Source organism: Emydura macquarii, unplaced genomic scaffold (genome assembly GCF_026122565.2).
Source record: "Emydura macquarii macquarii isolate MOO-44397 ecotype Brisbane River unplaced genomic scaffold, CSIRO-AGI_Emac_v2 contig_3287, whole genome shotgun sequence".
Classification (NCBI taxonomy): Eukaryota; Metazoa; Chordata; order Testudines; family Chelidae; genus Emydura; species Emydura macquarii.
This window is the reverse complement of record NW_027133424.1, coordinates 2,745,741-2,764,649: the sequence shown is the minus strand read 5'-3', so window position 1 is coordinate 2,764,649 and position 18,909 is coordinate 2,745,741. Positions and strand designations below refer to the sequence as shown.

The 18,909-nt window shown below is 51.2% G+C and overlaps 1 protein-coding gene across 8 annotated transcripts in view; it reads right to left on the bottom strand.

The window, feature by feature from the left end:
• Nucleotides 1–332: 332 nt before the first annotated feature.
• The window catches only part of SEC16B (SEC16 homolog B, endoplasmic reticulum export factor), a 45,357-nt gene continuing 26,780 nt past the window's right edge, over nucleotides 333–18,909 (bottom strand). For 7 of the 8 annotated variants that reach the window (XM_067532566.1, XM_067532570.1, XM_067532568.1 and 4 more), the window contains 11 exons: nucleotides 15,457–15,597; nucleotides 11,760–11,873; nucleotides 10,444–10,513; nucleotides 8,441–8,734; nucleotides 7,043–7,110; nucleotides 5,555–5,701; nucleotides 4,908–5,018; nucleotides 3,027–3,147; nucleotides 2,842–2,915; nucleotides 2,504–2,590; nucleotides 333–1,377 (listed from right to left, as the gene is read on the bottom strand). In XM_067532566.1, the coding sequence (XP_067388667.1) occupies nucleotides 1,303–1,377; nucleotides 2,504–2,590; nucleotides 2,842–2,915; nucleotides 3,027–3,147; nucleotides 4,908–5,018; nucleotides 5,555–5,701; nucleotides 7,043–7,110; nucleotides 8,441–8,734; nucleotides 10,444–10,513; nucleotides 11,760–11,873; nucleotides 15,457–15,597 (1,302 nt within the window). In that variant the 3' untranslated portion in view covers nucleotides 333–1,302. Of the gene's footprint in view, nucleotides 1,378–2,503; nucleotides 2,591–2,840; nucleotides 2,916–3,026; nucleotides 3,148–4,907; nucleotides 5,019–5,554; nucleotides 5,702–7,042; nucleotides 7,111–8,440; nucleotides 8,735–10,443; nucleotides 10,514–11,759; nucleotides 11,874–15,456; nucleotides 15,598–18,909 lie in introns of those variants that run through there. The other variant, XR_010917072.1, reaches the window with a different exon arrangement.

Here is an 18,909-nt window from a genome sequence, read left to right as displayed (position 1 = left end):
CTGCACAGAGCGTGACAGAGCCTGTGTGTATAAATAGATATTGGGCCAAATTCATCCTGGGGCTAACGTCACTGAAGTCAATGGAGTTTTCACCGATGATGAATTTGGACCACAGTATTTTTATTCTTTAAAACAGGTTTCCATGACGACCCACCACTTAATTCAGGTTCATCCCATACAGATGTCAGTATCAGAGTGCCATGACTAGATCTCTCACCTCCCTCCAACTCGATTGGATCAGAGGAGCAGGGCTGGGTGGGGGCCTAAGTGATGGCATATGTTTGATCCGTGTTGAGTTTGCCTGATAGATAGGAAGACCAGAGGGCAGGGCTGTAAAAGTATTTGCACTTTATTTCCAAAAACATTAAATACAAAGGCAGTGTAGGTGCTATTAGAGACCATACAAATATGTCCTTTATCATCAGGAATCATATACAAATGTGAAGGCACTGCACTCTCTGGCTACCCCTGAATCACCCCATAACCATTCCCATGGCAGATGTTTTGTGGGGAGGATGCACTCTGAGTCTCCACTTGCTTTAAGTTGTGGCCAGTAGCCCCTTTTGCACAGCAGGCTGGATGCTGCTTCCTCCAGAGACAATTAAACCTTCTGCCTGAGGATGCATTTGAATGCCATGAGCTTGCATGTATGCATGTACTGTCTTCACAGCACGCCCGGCTCTCCCCAGCCCGGGAACAAACATGAAATCTGCACCTGATGCCCTGCATGGCAGTCAATAGAATGGCCATACATTTGCTCATGTTTCTGTTGCTATTACATGTATAGTGAAAATCAGAGATGGAAGATATCTGCAGTTTTAGGGCCATTCCCTAAGTCCAGCCCTGTCCCCTGTGGGACTGTTACCTACAATATATACACCAGTGCTCTGGCCGTTCTAGACTCCACTGAGTCAAGAGATGAGGACTCCAGCATGGCTCTTGGGAGAGAATTGCCCGGTCTAGGAGACATCACTGACAGGCAGTTGCTTCTGAAAGCCAGCCTAGATGAACTTTTCCCCTTAGAGGAACTCCCCTGAAACCTCCTCCCACTAGTCAATCATCGATAACTGGACACTTGGCCAAGCGATGGATGCCCAGCCTCAGAAAGGAGTGAATGCACATCTCCCCGCCTTCGCACTGATGCCCTTTGCAAGTGGAGGTGTATAGGTAGCATCCTGAGGGGAAAGAGAAGGAGCAGAAGAAGGGCAGGGGCTGAGTACAGTCTGTTTTTGCCCCCCGTGGCAAGGACTCTTGCAGCATCTGCCCCACATGAGACTTGGTGGACGGGCCAGGGTTTGTTTGTCATGGCTGGGTTGGGTAGCGTCGCTGGGAGAGCCGCTTTGGTTGGCCGAGTCCAAGGGAGGCAACATTGTAGAGCTGTGAAGGATAGAAATACTTACAGTAACAGGCCAGTTGGGGAGCTGACCAAATATGGAAGGAGCCCACCAAATCCAGGCAGGCAGAGAGTCAGACCCAGGTTGGCATTGCCTCAGTTCAGTTTGCCTGGAGCGAATGCTCCGGAGCATGAGGGATGGGCAGCAATGACAGGACCACTCGCTTTCTCACAGGGGCTCTGCCAGCACAGTTCAAACCATGCCCGCTACTCCAGTCATGAACCACAGCCAGCTCCTGGCCTGCTGCTGCCCCTTCGTACTCCAGTACTGGGCATCCTGCAGCCTCGCAGCATTCTCACCAGACCTCAGCCCTTTAAGTGACCTTTGATTGAGGTCTCCACACACATCTGAACATGCATCTAAGTGTATATCTATACTGCAAAAAATACCCTGGGCTCATGGAGCTAAAAACAGCAGTCTAGACATTTGGGCTTGGGCTGTAGTCCAGGGTCTGAAACCCTCACGAGGTTTCAGCCCCAGTGGGAATGTCTACATGGCTATTTTTAGCCCCCTAGCGAGAGTCCAAGTCAGCTGACCTGATCCTGAGACTTGCTGCCATAGGGTATTTTTTGTAGTGTAGATGTATGCTTAGTCCTGGTCTGCAGCACCCTCTACTATCCCAGTACTAGGGTCTCTGGAAATTAGATGGTCAATTTAGCAGAATGTGCTCTTGCTCCACCTTTCCCCACAGCCGGCAGGGAGAAGGCATGGCCAAAACACCTGCCTTCAGTTGCCAGATGGTCCCTTCTCTAATCCACATCCAGGCTGAGGGCAGAGAATCATGGGACCATAGCCAGTTCCTGAGGCCCTCCCCCTGCACACTGTGTACCGTGGATCTCAACAGCTGCAGAGAAGCTGGCCCTAAGTCTGCCGCTGAGAAGGCTATGACATTTCTCCCACCTCTCTGGAGACATCAGCCCTGTGCTCTCACGGCTGGGAGGGAGACGGACAAAAGGAAGCATCCATGCCTCTCCAATCAGAGACTCGAGGGGTCTGAGCTTCATCTTTGTGAGGATCCCGGCATCACTCCTATGCCAGGGAGCCCCTGCGTGGTGGCACCGCTAGCGAAGACGCCCTGCTTCGTTATAAGCCAGGAGGAGCCTCCGTACCTGAGGAACCTGAGCAGGATTGAAGAGTGGGACCTGCCTTCCTCTCGGGGCAGGAAGGAGACCACCTGGGCCAGAGAGAGAGTCATCCTGAAACAGGAAACAGAGGGAAAATAGCAGCTGGTCCCTGCTTAGAGTTTCAGAGAAGCCAAAGGAACATCCTAGGACATGAGGTGGGGGACATGGACAGGACTGGAAGAGGATGCTCCCCGTTTCCTCAGCCACAGGAAACACAAACAAAAGGAGCTATATGAGCTAGTTCCCTCTTCCTGTTCCCTCCAGCACACAGGAAGAATCATAACCAGCCCTGTGCACACACGCAGCCTGTCCTCATCCCTCACCTGGCCTCCAGCCTCGGGAAAGGCTGCTGATTCCCTGCCGTTGGGGCCCTGCCAGCCTTTCACTTCGTTAGCAGCTGCAGAAACGAGAAGGCGTTTTTTTAAAATGATTTGATTCATTCAACTTGAGAAACAACATGTGTCTGTGTCCAAAAAGGGGCAGTGGTCATGGCCTCCGCTGTATTTACCTGGGCTTCGGGAGAAAGGGTTGGAGGCAGCCGGAAGCAGGCGAGGAGCAGGATCAGACGTGGAAGGGCTTGCTCCAGCAGCTGGAGGAGGAGGGGGAAGTGGGGCTGGTGCCGCGTTTTCCTAATGAAAGAAAAACACACCAATTCAGAAGAAAAACGTTCTCAGGGAAGAAAGGAAGAACAGGTCTGTACTCAGCCTCCAGAGACCAGCTTGTTCCTAGTGTAGACTCATTATGCTCTGCTTTGATACATCCCAGAAAGCACCAGCCAAGCCAAAAGACTCCCTTATATTTCATCACACAAAACTCAGGGAGTTCAAACACTAGGCTAGGCAGGTGGCCATGTCAGCCCTAACTCATACTGTGGGGCAGTTGCTGTGGGGACAGCTTAAACCCACCACTGCGAGTCATTTTAACCACATCATCTTGCCCTGCGATCCTATCAGAGCTCATAAGTCAAGCAAGCCAGAGAGCACAAAGGAAGGCAGAAGACAGGAAGCAGAGCTGACAGCTCAACAATCGACTCTCTCCTCTCTGCATCCGAACAGACCCAACGCCCCAGTGTGTGCTGGAAGTAACCATGAGCTCCTGGCCCCCCCATGGTTATTTAAAGAGTGGTCACAAAAAGAATAGTGGGAGGGAGCTAAAACCTCATGCTTCAGGGTTTAAACCTCTCTCTCACCACCAGGGATGAGTCTGAGACCTTCACAGGGGGCAGATCACCCCACGTCTGCTTGCTGCAGGGTTTCTTGCATCTTCTCAAGCATCTGGTGCTGGCTGCTGTCAGTATGAACGACTGCACACCCATGCGAGAATATGGCCAGGATTTAAGGAAATGGCATTCTGCCTGCCTATCATTTCTCCTGCAATTCCAATTAGGGAAGTTATTTTTCACCTTGGCTCCTAAAAACTGTTGAAGTATTGCCAGCTGCTGCTATTAGCTGCTGTTTTTCACTTCGGCAGAAGCCCAGTGATTCAACTCACCCCACCCCACCCCTACCCCTACTCCTGAGTTTGCAGGGATCTCGGAGAGCCTCTGGATCAAAGTTGCTTCATAAATAGACAATTGCTATTATTAAGAATTTGCTTCCAGACTGAGACCTCAAGTTCTCTGTTTCCATCCCACTTGTAAATATATCCCCAAGTAGAGCAGCATGTGATTGACACATTGTTGTAGTGAAAACCCATGCAGCGGGTCAGCGCACTTGAGGTAGAGAGATAAACTAATGGATGACGGATGAAGATAAAGGGATGAAATCCTGGCTCCATTGAAGTCAGTGGCAAAACTCCTATTGGTTTGAATAGGGTCAGGATTTCACCAATCGTTCCCTCTGGGCCATTCATCCACGGGAGTATTTCCATGCACCCTGGTTCTCTTTACATAAAAGGTTTCTGGCACCAGTTAGCTGCCTGATAACATGCACACACCCAGGCCTTCCTCCCCTGCCACAGCGAGGGTCACAGGCTGGCCTCCGCCCAGCAACAAGTTCTGTGTCACACAGCCTTGGCACGGAACGGTTAGTCGGCAAGGTGTGGGAGCCAAGGGGATCACACCAGGAGGGGGAGGCTGAGGACTTCGGCAAAAGGGAGCTGGATCAGAAAGCAAGTCAGGTAGGTGAGGGGGAGGCATAGTGCAGGCAGTGTGCAAACTACACAAACACACGTGCGTGCGCACACACGCACTCTGCCCTTCATCCCGGACCTGCAGCCACCTCCACTCTTCCAGTTCAGGCACTTCCCACAAAGTTCTGCCAGCACCTCCGTTGTTCTGGGGAGTGCGAGGTAATAGAAGGAAGCCCCTCTTCAGAATGAGTGTGGGGAGGAGAGCTCCTCTGAAACCCCTGCAACAAAAAAGGCCCCTCTTGTTTAGTCCTCTCGTTACCTGGGATCCCAGTTCGGCAGAGGCTGGCGCAGGGCCAGACACATCTCTGGAAGGTGCCACATTCTTGGAGGGCTTTGATCGAAACCAGCTGAACCAGCCATACCCCGAGCCCTGGGAAACACAGGTTCTTGTTAGCACTGGAGTCATTCACGTGAGGGCAATGCATTAAAGACACCCCAGCACGAAATCTCAGAGGAGGCGGGGGGAGAGGGAAGGTGGAGAGGGAACCCAGCCCCACCCTTCCCAAACCCCACAGCTTGGTGGGTGAAAGAAAAGTCTCGTGGAAAGCCAGACTTCTCAGGGCTGGGATGCCAGAAGACAGGAAACCTGTCCCTACGTCACCGTGTGGCAAAGAGAGAGCAGGGCTGAGGACCCCAGAACCACCCATGCCCCACTGTTGGTGGGGACAGAAGAACAGGGGCTCAGCACATCAGCCTGGGGAAAGGTGGGACGGCCGGAGTCCAGCACACCCAGCCACATGGGCAGTGAAGATGGCCAGGTGGTGAGGGCAAAGCTGAGAGGACCCGTGGAGCCTGACTCTGCTCCCCCTGCGATGTAGATCTGGAGTAATCCCACTGCAGCCCCTCTGATGAACAAAGGAATCAGGCCCCGGCATGGCTTTGGAAGCAGCACAACACCCCCCTGACCTTTGCCTCCTCTCGCTCGGCCCCCTCCATCGATGGCCGCTCTGCAGCGGCTCCCTCGCCTGCGCCCTCCGGGGCTCGCAAGGCATCTCCCTCCATGGAGATGGTGGAGCTCTCTGAGATGGTTCGGGTCCTGGCATTCGGCACACTCTGGGACCAGAGATAAAGGGCATGAGAGCCATGCCAGGGCTTGGGGAGGAAGAGGAAGGGAAACTGGACAGGCGGGGCTGTAAAGAACAAGCCGGCAGCCTTTCCAAGAGGCGGCAGCATTCACCCCAACAAGACCCAGCCTCCTTCAGGATCCCTTGTGTTCCAGGCTCTCCAGAACGGTCTGAGGCTAGAGTCTCTCCTGAGCCAAGCAGATCCCAGAACAGGAGAAAGGATCCTGTCAGGGAGTTTGTTATGCCTTCCTGATTCTCACGGTGCATCATCTGCACCAGCACCAGCCCATCACCGTAAGTCAGATCAGCTTACTGGCTGCCCTCTCTCACACCAGCTGGCTAAGATCCCTGTGGAATGATATGCCAGTCATGAACTGGGGTGGTGCAGGCATATTCTGCCCCACCCCCACAGCATGGCCCCTACACCAAGGTTCAGGGGGAGGGAGATAGCTGGCATAGGACCCAGCTGGATCATTTTCCATCAGCCCCACTAGACAAGGGAGATTCCCAGACGGCTGGGTAGAGGCAGATGCCAGCACTTCGTGTTGGGCACGAGCAGCCCCAGACAGGAGGAGAGAATCTGGGCCTCGATCTTTCCGTTCCAGTGAATGCCGGGGGTGAAAGAAACGTGTAAGGATCAGACTGGGAGCGACCATCTCATCTCAGGCGTGACCAAAGCGAGGGGCCGAACCCCATGTGCCACCCAGCCTTGTGGAAACCAGCTAACTCCTGTGGGGTTGACACTGGGAAGCACCTCAACTCCAGAGTTTGGGGAGGGGGTCACGGCACCAAGGGGAAAGGAAGGCCTCTGGCCACAGAGAGGTGGGGCAGGTCAGGACTCATGGGAGGGATCAGTCCCCACCCCACTCTGCCACTCCATTCTGCAGCCTGTGCTGCACATCCCCTGTGCCAGAGCCACGAGGCCGCTGGGGAAGGAAGGCCATGTTGACAGCTGAGGCTGGGTCCAGGGAAGGACCAGCACAGAGCCGGCAGCACGAGGCAGTAAGTAGCATGAGCCAATCGGACCCTGGGGTGTGTGTTTGTGGCTAGTGGGCAGCTGGGGCAGGGCATGGAGGTCTCATTTGGGTGGCAGGGAGGAGACTCCAAGAGGCACTAGTGCAGCGTCCTGCCCTCGGGCGCGATGGCAGCAACTGGGGTATGGGTTTCATGGAGGCTGGGCACATCAAGGGAATAAACCAGTGGAATTCCTTCAGGCTCGGCCTGTGCCACAGAGGGATTCACCAAGTGGGAGGGGGACCTGGTCTGATCACAGGGTTTGTCTGACCTCATCCTCTGCATCGTGGCACTTGACTCCCCCCCTCGCTCTCACCTGCCATCCCGGAGCGTTCTCCTGAACCCCAATGGGCAGGGTGTGTCCTTGAGGCCTCCCAGCACCCCCTAAAGGCAGACAGAATGATGCCGCTCAGGATTCACACCCTTCACGGGAAACCCTGCCTCACCTATCGGGGGCGTTTTCAATGCACTTGCTGTGTTAACGAGGTACCAACCCAACTGGCTTCTTAAATGCAAGATGCTGCAGTTCAAGGAACAGGGCCCAGTCAATCTAGGCACAGGCAGTCACTCCCTGGGCAAAGCCAGAGGCCCCACCAGAGTCCATGGCCACTGGGAACCAAAATCTGCTTCTTCTCCTGTTAACTCGTCCATGAGTGTTAGCTAGGCTAGACGCCTGTCCCCTCCTCCGGCACTAGCCCTACAGAGAGCAGGAAGTGTCCTGCATTTGTGACAGGCCACTCTACTCTGCCACACTGCCCCATCATCACCCCAATAGGCAGGGCCAAGTGCCTCTTCCTGGTGGCCCCAAAATTAACCTGGATGTGTCATTCCCTCGACTGCACAGCTCGGAAGTGGGGTCGCTCAGCAACTTCAGCTTCCTGCCCCCCCTCAGCACTACCCATGAGGACCCGAAGAAACTTGGGGTATGTTCACACCTGGAGCTGGAGGCCTGATTCCCAGCTCAAGGGGACATCTCCACACTAGCTCTGACCAAGCTGGCCTGCTAAAAACAGAGCGTAACCATGGCAGCATGAGCAGCAGAAAAGGCTAGCCACCCTGAGCATGGGCTAGTGTCTTGGACATGTACATACTTGGGGTGGCTAGGCCCTTCCACCTCTCCCATCGCCGTGGCTACGCTCTACTTTCAGGGTGACAGCTCGATCAAAACCAGCGCACGGATGTTTCCCAGAGCTGGGAACCACATCCCCAGCTCCAAGCATAGGACTCCACTCTGCTGGCTGAGACGCAGTCCAGAGACGGCCAATCCAGGCTGAAACGCTTCTGTGCTCAGGAGACACCAGGCTAAAACATGAACCCCATTTGCCCTAATGCTAGAGAGGGGATCCTATTAAAATGAGACTGAGGTGAAGCAAAGCCCATCAGTGAGCCCCATTCACGCAGACAAACGCCTCAGGAGAGAGGAGACACAAAAACTTTCCACAGACAGTCACATGCAGGCGCATTCATAGAAAAACCAGTTAAGAAGGGAGCACTGGTTCTGACCCACTTCCGGCCCATGGACTCCCCAGCACAGAGAGAAACCCCAGCCTTTAGATCCATGCCTGCTCTTCCCAACATCCAGGAGTCGAACACTCTGGTTCCATCTTTCATCTGAACTGCCCAGTACACATGCCCCCCACCCCCAACACATTTTCCCATTCGTCATCCCAGGAGCCATCACTGATGGCCTGCAGCACAACTCAGGCAAGCTTACCTGGTGGTTGGTAGGCCTGTGGGGAATGGTCATTTGAAATTCCTCCTGGAGAGAGGTTTGCCCCAAGGCTAAACCCTGCGGGATGATTCTCTGGCCTGGCATCAGGCAGCACAGCAGCTCTGACCTGCTCTGACCCCTCCACCAGGGAATATGCACCAGGTGGGAAGGACAGGCTCTCCTGTAGGCCTGGCTGGTACTGGTCCTTCCCCTCAGGAGCTGGGCAGGTAGGCTGCTGGTGCCCTAGGTTGTGCTGGTAGGCTGGGTTTTGTGCCAACTCATGACGGAGATCTCTGTCTGGAAAACAGACCCCAGGAATGTACTCAGGATGTTTACGGCTTCATTGAACTGTTCAGGGTAACAGGGTTCCCTTCAGTGTTGCTGTAGTTGGACACTGGGCCGGAGAGAGACAGCAAGAAAAGACCCTAAAGGAATAAGCGCGGCTAAGGCATGGGGCATTGGTACAGGTCAACACGTGAGAACTTTTACCTCCTTAGCAGGGAGGGGGTGGTGGCGAAAGACAAGAGGGGGAGAATATGCCTCCGGATGCAAGAACCACTCAAAACAGAGCCAGGACAGAGACAGTGAGATAGAGATGACTGGAGGGAGGAGAAGAAGAAGGTGCCTTCAGAAGTTCAGAGGGTCCCACAGCCTCCTGTTCCCCTCCTACCACCACACACGGAAGGGAACAAAACTCACTACATGCTCTGCAGCTTTCTAGCTGCAGCTATTAAACTCCAGTCTTTCCCCAGCTCCATGGGGAGGTGGAGCCGGCCGGGGCTGGACGATGTCCCCACTAAATCATTGATCCACAGGGCACCCACACCCAACCCTGCCGTTCCTGGCCAGGCAGAGAGAGGATCACATGCCTGGAGCTCAGCTGAGGCCCCCCGGCCCAGCAACGGAAGTGCAGCTGGCTCCCACCTGTGCTAACAGCGGCTGTCAGCCAGGCTAGGGCTATGACCCCCCCTTCTGATGTCACCCACAGAGCATGTAGGATTAGTTCAGTCCATTTAAACAGCATTAACCAGACACATTTATTTATGCAGATTTCAGTCTAACAGAAGGAAGAAAGTGCCCCTTGGAGCAGCTGGTTGTGCCTGGACTCCTCCCTCCACACCTAAGCACACCCCTGGTGTTCACAAGGCATGTTGGGTGCACGGATGTTTTACAGAGGTGAAGGAGGCAGGAGAAGAGCTCCCCCGGTTCCTTTCCCCTCCACAATGCCACCCATCAGGGCTCTTCTGCAGGATTTCTGCAGTGTTTTTCCCTTCCCCCATCCATCCCTCCTGTGCCCAGAAGGGAGCAGATAGGCCAGTGAGCTCATGGGAGCATGGTGGAAAAGGTGAGCTCTATGGGACGCCCTTTGCAGGGAAGTGGCGATGCACGGTCCATCTCTATAATATGTTGGAGAGATTCCCAAGACTCGGAGTCTTTGCTATCCTGGGAGATTGACACAGAGGGTCAAGGAGGCAGTTTCCTAGCAGAGGCTCCCTTGTAAGGGGACTATTTCTCCATGGGATTCACGCTGTGTATTAATTCCCTTGCTCTGGAGAGGATAAAGGCAGAGGGCAGAAGAGATACACGCCCAGCTCTGAAAAGTTGACCAAGTAACTGCCAAAGCCTGGGATCAGCCTGGGGTGGGCAAACTTTTTGACCTGAGGGCCACATCTGCGTATAGAAATTGTATGGCAGGCCATACAGAGGGGCGGGGGGCCCTGCTGGGGGAGCGTCCACCGCATGGTGCTGCTTGGAGCCGGAGGCGGCTCCAGTCCGGGTGCTGCTGGGCCCACAAGGTGGGAGAAGGGCAGGGGGGAAGAGGCAGGGTTGAGAGGGGGGAGCTGGAAGGCCTGATGAAAAGCTCAGACGAGCCATATGAGGCCCGTGGGCCATAGTTTGCCCACCCCTGGATCTTATCTTTACACAGAGCAGCCTAGATCCTCGAAGGTATTTAGATGCCTGAATGTCTTGGAGATCTGGGCCAATGTGTTAGTTCCTTTCATTACCTGCTGTCGATCCGCTGGCTCTGCAGAGGTCTGGCTGAGCAGATGCCACGGCGGGGAGGTCTCCTTCCTTCTGAAAAGATTAAAAAAGTGAATGTTACTGAAGAAAGGGAAAACTACCTCTGGTAGGAAATGGGATGCCCCAAAGAATTGTCTACCAGGTGCCGGTAATCATGACATAATTGTCACCGCAGAGAAAGACATGTGGGCCCCTGGTGGATCAAAGCCACACCATGGATAGAGATCTCTGCCTTGTTTCTGCTCCTTCTGTTCTCCAGCTTCCAGTCAGATCCAGAGACCGTGTCAGAGTCACGTACACAAAGAGGGCGAGGATCTCACCCACCATGCCATCTGCCCCCGCCTACTTCTCAGTCATCCCAAGCAGAGGGTGAGCAAGAAGGCGCACTGACTCCTGGGGCTCTGTTCTCCTGCTTTGGCAAGTGAACAAGTCCACTCAACTCAATGGCTTTCACTCAGATTCTACAGAGGGTGAACCAGGCCCACAGACAGTGTTAGTGGCTACCTCTGTGAGAAGGCTGGAGCTGTTCAGAACGCACCATACAGCTATTGGGACTGATTCCCTTCTCATCCCAGTGCAGCTTCACTCACTTTGGTAGAGTTACTGCTAATTTGCACCACGGCAGATGAGATCAGAATATGACCATTGTCCGTTTTTGGAGGGGACAGGATGGGGAACCACAAGCAGGGGAAAGAGAGACAAAACATGGAGACAGACGCTACATTTTGAAGGAACATATTCATGGGAAATTAAACAGCTCAGGAGCATATACACAGGGCATGGGAACGGAGACCACTAGAGAAATACAAGTTGCTAAGCCCTATTGAGATTAAACTACTTGCAACATCCTCACACAAAGAGGAACTCTTTACGTGACAACCTTCCCATCTGATAATCATTTTTCTAAACATAAGGCTGGGAAAGGTGCTTCGTACCCAGCACAATGCATTTTGGCTCACTAGTACATTCCCTCCCACTTCCATGGAGATCTTGAGGTCCAGCAGGAGAGGGCCTGTGATTCTAGCCATCAAGGAGCGCTGCACAGTATCAACAGTGTGGCTTCCCAAGAAAGAAGATGAAGGAAGAAGCCTTTCCAGAACCCAGGTAAGAAATCCCCTTGGGACCTTAGTACCTTTCTAAACACTTACCTATGATTTACTGTGCAGGGGAAGGATGTTCCTGCAAACTGACCACACAATAGAGACTGGTCACAGAGCACATCCTGTTTTGCCCACCCCAAAGGACTGTGGTAATCATAAACCATGAAGGAAAGATCCACTCTACATCCCATCAATCTTACCTCCCATTGCTGGCGTCGGGCTCGGAGCTGGACAAGCCAATCGGGTTCCAGGTTCTGCTCTCGTTCGGGTCTTTCCAGTAGCAATGGGTCAGAGAGCTTCAGCTGCTCTGCAAGCTGTGCAGTGGTGGGGGAGAAGGCAGGGGGGAACAGATGTTTTAACTTGTTAATCTCTCTGATGCAGAGAGCACAGATTGACGGTCATAGCCATTAATAAGCTGTTAGGCACATGGCCCAGGGAAGAGTTGTTAATGCAGTGACTGCAGCATTTCCTCATAATAAATACATAAGAACAATACTCGGCATTTATATATCACTTTCATTATTTCTAGTGCACTAGCATCTAGAGGCCCCAGTCAGGGATCAAAATCTTTGTGCTAGGTCCTGTAGGAACAGTTAACCTTCCCTCAGAGGATCTCAAAGCACTTTATAAACACCACCCCTGTGAGCTAGGTAAGTAACATTATCTTCATTTTCCAAGTGGGCAAACTGAGGCACCAAGAGATCAGTGTGCCTCCCCTAAGGTCACACGGTTATCCATCGGCAGGGTCAGGAAGAGCACCCAGATCTCCTGACATCCACTCCTCGGCACTAGTCACACAACTATCCTTTTTCCTATGGTAGAGGGAGGGAGAGTTTGCACTGGCTAGAACATGGGTCTGGGAGTCAGGCTTCCATCCATGACTCTACCATTGACTAACTGCGTGACCTTGAGAAAATCTTACAATGCGCATAACACTCACCTCACAGGAGTGCTCAGAGCCTGAATTCACTCCTGTTTGTAAAGCATGGCAAGAACTCTAGAAGGGCAAAAGCAGGGTCACGTGGCATGTGCCATTGTTCCTTCTCTTTGGGGTACCACAGATGTGCCAAGATGCGTAGCTTTTCAGGCTCAGGAACTGCATGGCAGGTCAGAATGCACTTACCCACTTTTGTCCTCTGTGTTGTATATGGTTTTATGATTTTTACTGTTCTTTCAGACAGTTGGGTACAATACACATGGTAACAGGGTACTCAGCTCTCAAAGCACTTTTCAAAGGAAGGGAAATCACATTATCACCATCTGACAGACAGGGAGAAAGCCGTGAAATGAGCTGCCTTAGAAGATACAGCAAGACAGTGGCAGAACTGGGACTAGAACCTGGACTACCTGGTCAGTGCCCTATCTGCTGGACTGCACCACTCCTCCACTAAGCCCTGAGCTGTAATATACATGGCTGAATGCTTAGCATGACTCTGTGACTGACACATTCATGAAGCCTGCTCCACAGAAGATGACAGAGACAAACTTTAGCCAGGCAAAGGGAAGGGCAAATTTACCACTAGCCCATGTAACACCATTGGCTTTGATCAAGTTACAGCTAATTGGCCTTACTAGCCCTGGACACTAGCCGAGGGTTATTATTAATGATGATGGAGGCTGTGTGGCAAAACATACGAGCATAGAGTAAAACACATGCCCTGCCACAAAGAGTTTACAGACAAGACAGACACCCACAACCTGCAACGCAGAACAATGATTAACAGAAGAGCAAGCGAGGAGAGATTCCTGAAGGAATGAGCAAATGGAACTATATGGGAGAAGTTGTTTGTCCATCTGGGCAGGGTCAGATCTTGTCAGATACAGACATAGGTTCATTCTAACCCAACACCAGAGGAGAAGAAATGAGAACTATGATTATTCCTAAATGAGGGGATGTTAAATCCAAAAGCTAATAGGTGCTTTGATCCAGTATTAATGAACCAACACCTGGCTGTATCTCATCCCTGGCTTCAAAGGAAGGGAAATCTTAATCAAACATTAATGTGGCTCATAATTTGTAACACAGTCTGCAACATCAAAGACAAGAGAGGAGCTATGACTGCACTGGTTTTTCATCTGAAAGCACATTCTCCCAGGAGAAATGTTCTTCCCAGCAGACCTGCCCATCTGAGAGGCTGTTAAGAGTAAATAGGTTTCCACAACCAGAGGACTCAGGTAAACTCTACAACATTATGTCACTCAAAGTATAAGGCTAGCATGACAGGGATTTTCACAGCACCTGCCTCAGGTGTGTATTATCGAAGTATTCTTTTTCTCTCTCTTTAAACTGCAATGACCAGGAAATATTTCTTTTGCTTCATCTTCAGGTAAATTAAGCTTTGATCGTATTGTTCCCTTGGCCCCCCACAGCGGAACTTTAGAAGGAAACAGAACTCAGAGAAAGATGAATGGGATATACTATACATGGGTCCAGGGCATTGACACGGTCATGGTCTTCCTCCATAGCAATGCTGTGGAATGGGCACATGCCATTCTCAGTACTGTAGAGCCAAATGGTACAAGTGAGAGCCAAAAACTAAAGGGATCAGTGCAGTTATCTGTATCACTGGAGCTTCACCTATGAACAGGGAGGCAATGTAGTCTAGTTAAACAGTGTTTCTCAACAACTTTGGACTGGCACTGGTACCTGAGATCTCCCTTACACAGTTTAGGAAGGCGGCAAGGTGGTCCCTGGTATCAAAAAGTTTGAGAAACACTAGACTGAGCCGTGAACTGGCACTCCAGAGACCCGAGTTCTAGTCCTGGTTCTGTCACTGGCCTGCTGGGGGACCTTGAGCACATTACTTCCCTGCGCTGTGCCTCAGTTTCCCCATATGTGAAATGGGGACAATGATCCTAACCTCTTTGTGCTTTGAGATCTACTGATGAAAAGTCCCATATAAGAGCTAGGTGCTGTTGCTCATTCTTCTGTTTTCTGGGGACAAAGGGGTTGGCTTGTTTTTCTAACTCTATCCCAAACATGATAAAACAGGACATTTTCTGGTTTAAAATAAAGACTCTTGCCTACTTTAGTCACTAAAATAGATGTGAAAATTGCAACATCTTACAATAAAATAATAATATCCAGCTCTGACAATTTCAGTAACACACCCCAAATCCTGTAGCTGTTATGAGATTATGATTTCTTGTGGAATATTCCTTCTAATGCAAGTTAGACCAGTTCTAACAGTGAATAGCTAAGTAGCTGTCTATGGACACACACAAACCTCCTCGTAATCAGTCATAACAGTTACATGAAGTTTGCAACATACCATGCAAATGTGATCACAGAATGATACTTGACATTTCTTCTTGAATGTAAGGTTGGGGGAGTTTTTTAAAATAGATTTTCACTTCATAAGTCTCCACCATTTTTACCTCTGTAAAGCTTCAAAATGAAATTTCCTTCTTCTGCAGCTTTGTGTTCTTTACTAGCTGGCATATAATGCCACTTCCCCCTTCACTCCCCTTTATTTGGTATCAGACTTGACTCTTGCATAGTTGTTTCATGGTGAGGCCAGGACATATCTCATTTAGGCAGCTGCTGCAGAAGAATCACCAGAGGCAGCAGGACAGCATAGCCTACTGCATCCCGAAGAACTCATGTATGTGCTGCAATGATCTTAGTTGTCCTAATCGAGCACATAGACGTTTGGGGCTGTTTTTCAGATGCGCTGAGCTCTTGGGAACTGCAGGGGCTCAGAGAATGTTCCTCGCAACGGAAGGTTGATTGTAGGTAAAATACAGGCCTCGGCAACTCGACAGCATCCCCGAAATCCTGGCCTCATGTAAATCAATGGCAAAACTCCCAATAGGGCCAGGATTTCACCCATTAAACACGTCAGTGAACCCCCACCCACAGCCAAAGCAAACAAGGACTGGTTATAAGAAACGCACCTTGATAGCCTGGTCTAACAGCACCGGATGACTGGCCTGGGTCTGGTCTAACAGAGCTGTGCCAATCCCTTCGCAATAATGCAAGGCCTGGGAGGTGAGACCATAGTCCGCCAGGCGTGAAGCATAAAGGAGTTTATACACCTTGGAAAAGGAATGAGAAAAATGAGCACAGCACTGCGAGTCTATCCTTGGCTCTGCCATTTACCTGCTTTGGGACCTTGAGTAAGTGACTTCCCTCTCTGCACCTGTTTCCCCTTTGCTGTCTTCCCTATTTAGACTGTAGGCTCTTTGGGGCAGAGACTCTCTCTCACTATGCTTCTGTACAGCACCTAGCACAGTGGGAGACTCTCAGGACTATCACAATGAAATACCTACTTGTTGTCCAGAAGGGGGCAGCCCAGCCCTATTTTAGCATCATGCCCCTATCTTAGAATTCCGCATTAACACATCCATTTAGAAAGGCATGAAATAACGACAGGCTCAGTTGGTCAGGCCACAGACACAATGGGGCTGAAGGTCTCATTCTGATCTGCAAGGGGCATTCGCCACCATCCGTTTCAGCAGGCTGGCTGGCTCGGCTCACTTTAGGCTCATGGCTAGAATTGCAGCAAGGCTGGTTTTGAAGTCAGGATAGAAGATGTGCCAGCCAATCTGTGGGGGAGGATCGTAGCCTGCAGTGTTTATTTATTTACCTGATTTGTACAGCTCTTGAGGCTGCAGCATCTGGGTGTTTATTTTCAACGTTAAAAGTACATCAGTTACGCAGGGCTATTAGAGAAAGGAAAGCTATACAAAAACAAAAGCAGAGATATACGTGCAGCACTCTTCCCTGAAACTTGAAAGACTCACGCTCTGATGAGCTGTGAAGAGGAGTGAATTCAAAAGATCCTCCACTGAGGAAGCTCTGCCGAGCCCAGGGAGGGCTTGATTTCTCACGGCCTTGCGTCTGTGTGATGTGTGTAACCATCACCCTTCTGCTTTGCACTTGCTCTTGCACAGGTGTGTGAAAGGCAGCAGAGGGCCAAGCCCTCCGAGTTGATTTCAAGGGCAGCCCCTACCCCAGCCCATGGCAGTTAGTCTAGCTGAAAAGTGACTTCAGTTTTGCATTGGAAAGGAACAGCTGCAGCCTCCCGGCTCCCTAGAGATTATAAAAGACACGGAAGGTCAATATGGACCTACAGAACCCCAAGGCTGTGAATCACCTGGGACAAGAACAGTCAGGCACTCTCAGCAGTGCTGGTGCTGATACTGATGCTGCCTCTGTCCGTGACACCAAAGGCTTCCCTTTGCCAACAAGCACAGTAAAGAGTTGCAAGTCAAGGGTGAGGTTGGACTAGCTGAGGTTGGACTAGCAGGGGGCGTTGCAGGTCAGGGTTGTGATGCAGAGCTCTGGAGAGTGGGAGGGGTTAAGACTGAAAGTGGATAGAAGTGCTACAGGCCGGGGACTAGATGGATAGACCGTGATAACAAACAGCGGTGACACTGGTAAATAGGTCTGGATCCCCCAAGGGATTTAGCTGTTGTAACGAATAACTTCTAGGTGCCTAGAAAATTCATGGAACAACAATGGGCTCCAGCCGTTAACTCCACTGAGTTAGGCACCTAGGCTCCCAATAAAGTGAATAGGGGGAGACAGGTGTACGGCTGGCTTAACTACCATGGAGAGGTCCAAATTAAGACAAGACAAGCCCGGACAAGTAATCGTTGAAACAACTAACTACTGTGGATATTTTTATAGTAAATAAGGGAGGCAGAAGGTAACTACACTAACTATTGTGGGTGTGTCTATAGCAAACACAGTAGGCGGAAACACCCAGAATGGAGAGGCTTGCCTTACTCAGTCTGCAAAGTGATTGGTCTCTATAGGCAAGATGTATAGATGTTAGTAGCTAGGACAGAAGTATATAAAAAACAAATTGGAATTGTGGTATCCCCCTGTACCTAAACCCCCTGGGTCTGAGCCTGGCCAGCATGAGCAAAGAGTTGTCACATGCCTAATTATGTAACCTAAGTGACGAGCTGGAGTTAAACTGAATTTTGTGGATCTCAGAGAACTGGATGATGTGTTCTCCCAGAACTGGACAAGATGTTCTAGATAAGCCAAGTGAAAAAGGTCTCGGAGGGAATCCCAACAGCAGGTGCCTCAGACTGTGATCCACAAAAGCCAGCACGCTAGCCAATGGGAGATGCCACAGAGTGGCGTGTGTTCTAAGCCCTGCCTTTCTCATGGAGTTTGGGGCCTACATCCGGGTTGCAGGGAGGCGTCTGTCACTGCTAATGATACACAAACCAGGGAAAGAGAAGTGCTCCTCCGCCCAGCCACATGTGGGACCTGATCTGGTCAGCGTGCCTAACTCCATGCAAAACAGCTGGGGGTGGGACGGAGCAGGGCGGGGCGGGGGAAGGAGGAGCTGATATGGGAGGCTACCAATTCAAGTCCCCACTCTATGTGAGAAGGAGAAGGGATTTGAACAGGGATTCCTGTCACCGCTCAGGTGAGCACCCTAGCTACTGGTCTATGGGATATTCTGACGTGGGTTTCCCTCAATCTCTCCCATTGAGGTTGTTCCACTTTAATTGAATACATGAATAATTAAATATTAATTGGGCCAGAGAAAGAGCAAGAATGACACTATAGCCCACTGGTTCAGGCACTCACCTGAGAGGTGGCAGAACTTTTCTCCCCATCAGGCAGAGATGGGACTTGAAACAGTGGTCTTCTACAGCCCAGGGGAGTACCCTAGCCTCTAGGTTATAACAGAAGCTCTGTCTTCCCTGACCCAGCTATTTTGTGTGGCATTAGGCCTGACCACTGGATCAGACCCCAGACACATTAGGCAGATAAACGCCAATCTTCCCTCAGCCCATGGATCGCTCTGGGGATTAGGTGTGAGATAGGGGTCCGGGCCTCTACAGCGGGGCAGCAGTAAGCATGCTCAGAGGCAGAAACTTTGGTGCCTAGAGAACTTTTACAGTGCAAATTTAGGCACCGAGGGAGTTTAGATGCCCACAGGGTTTGGCCGCTGCCAAGTAAGGCTTTTGTGGCTCGCAACGGTGCCCAGGTCCGGGGGTTAGGTGTCCAAGTCTCTTTGTGGATCCAGACCACGGGCCTTTGCATTTTTCTAGTTCCTTTCATCCGTATCACTTTACAAACATCACTTAGCGCCTCACTATCCCACAGTGACATGGGGGGCAATTAGCACGTTCTTCACACAGACAGGGAAACTGAGGCACTGAGATGTATGACATGCCAATGGCAAGTGCCACTCCTGGACTAGAACCCGAGTCCCAGTTCCTTATTCTAATGACTCGATGACACAGGCCAGCAATAGAGCTGTGTGCAGTACCCAAGAATGGAATAGCAGGGCACCCTTCAGCTCAGGACTGAGATGCATTGGCAGAGTAAGAGTAGGAGTGAAATAACAGGGGCACAGCAGGGCTGGCATTGAAGTG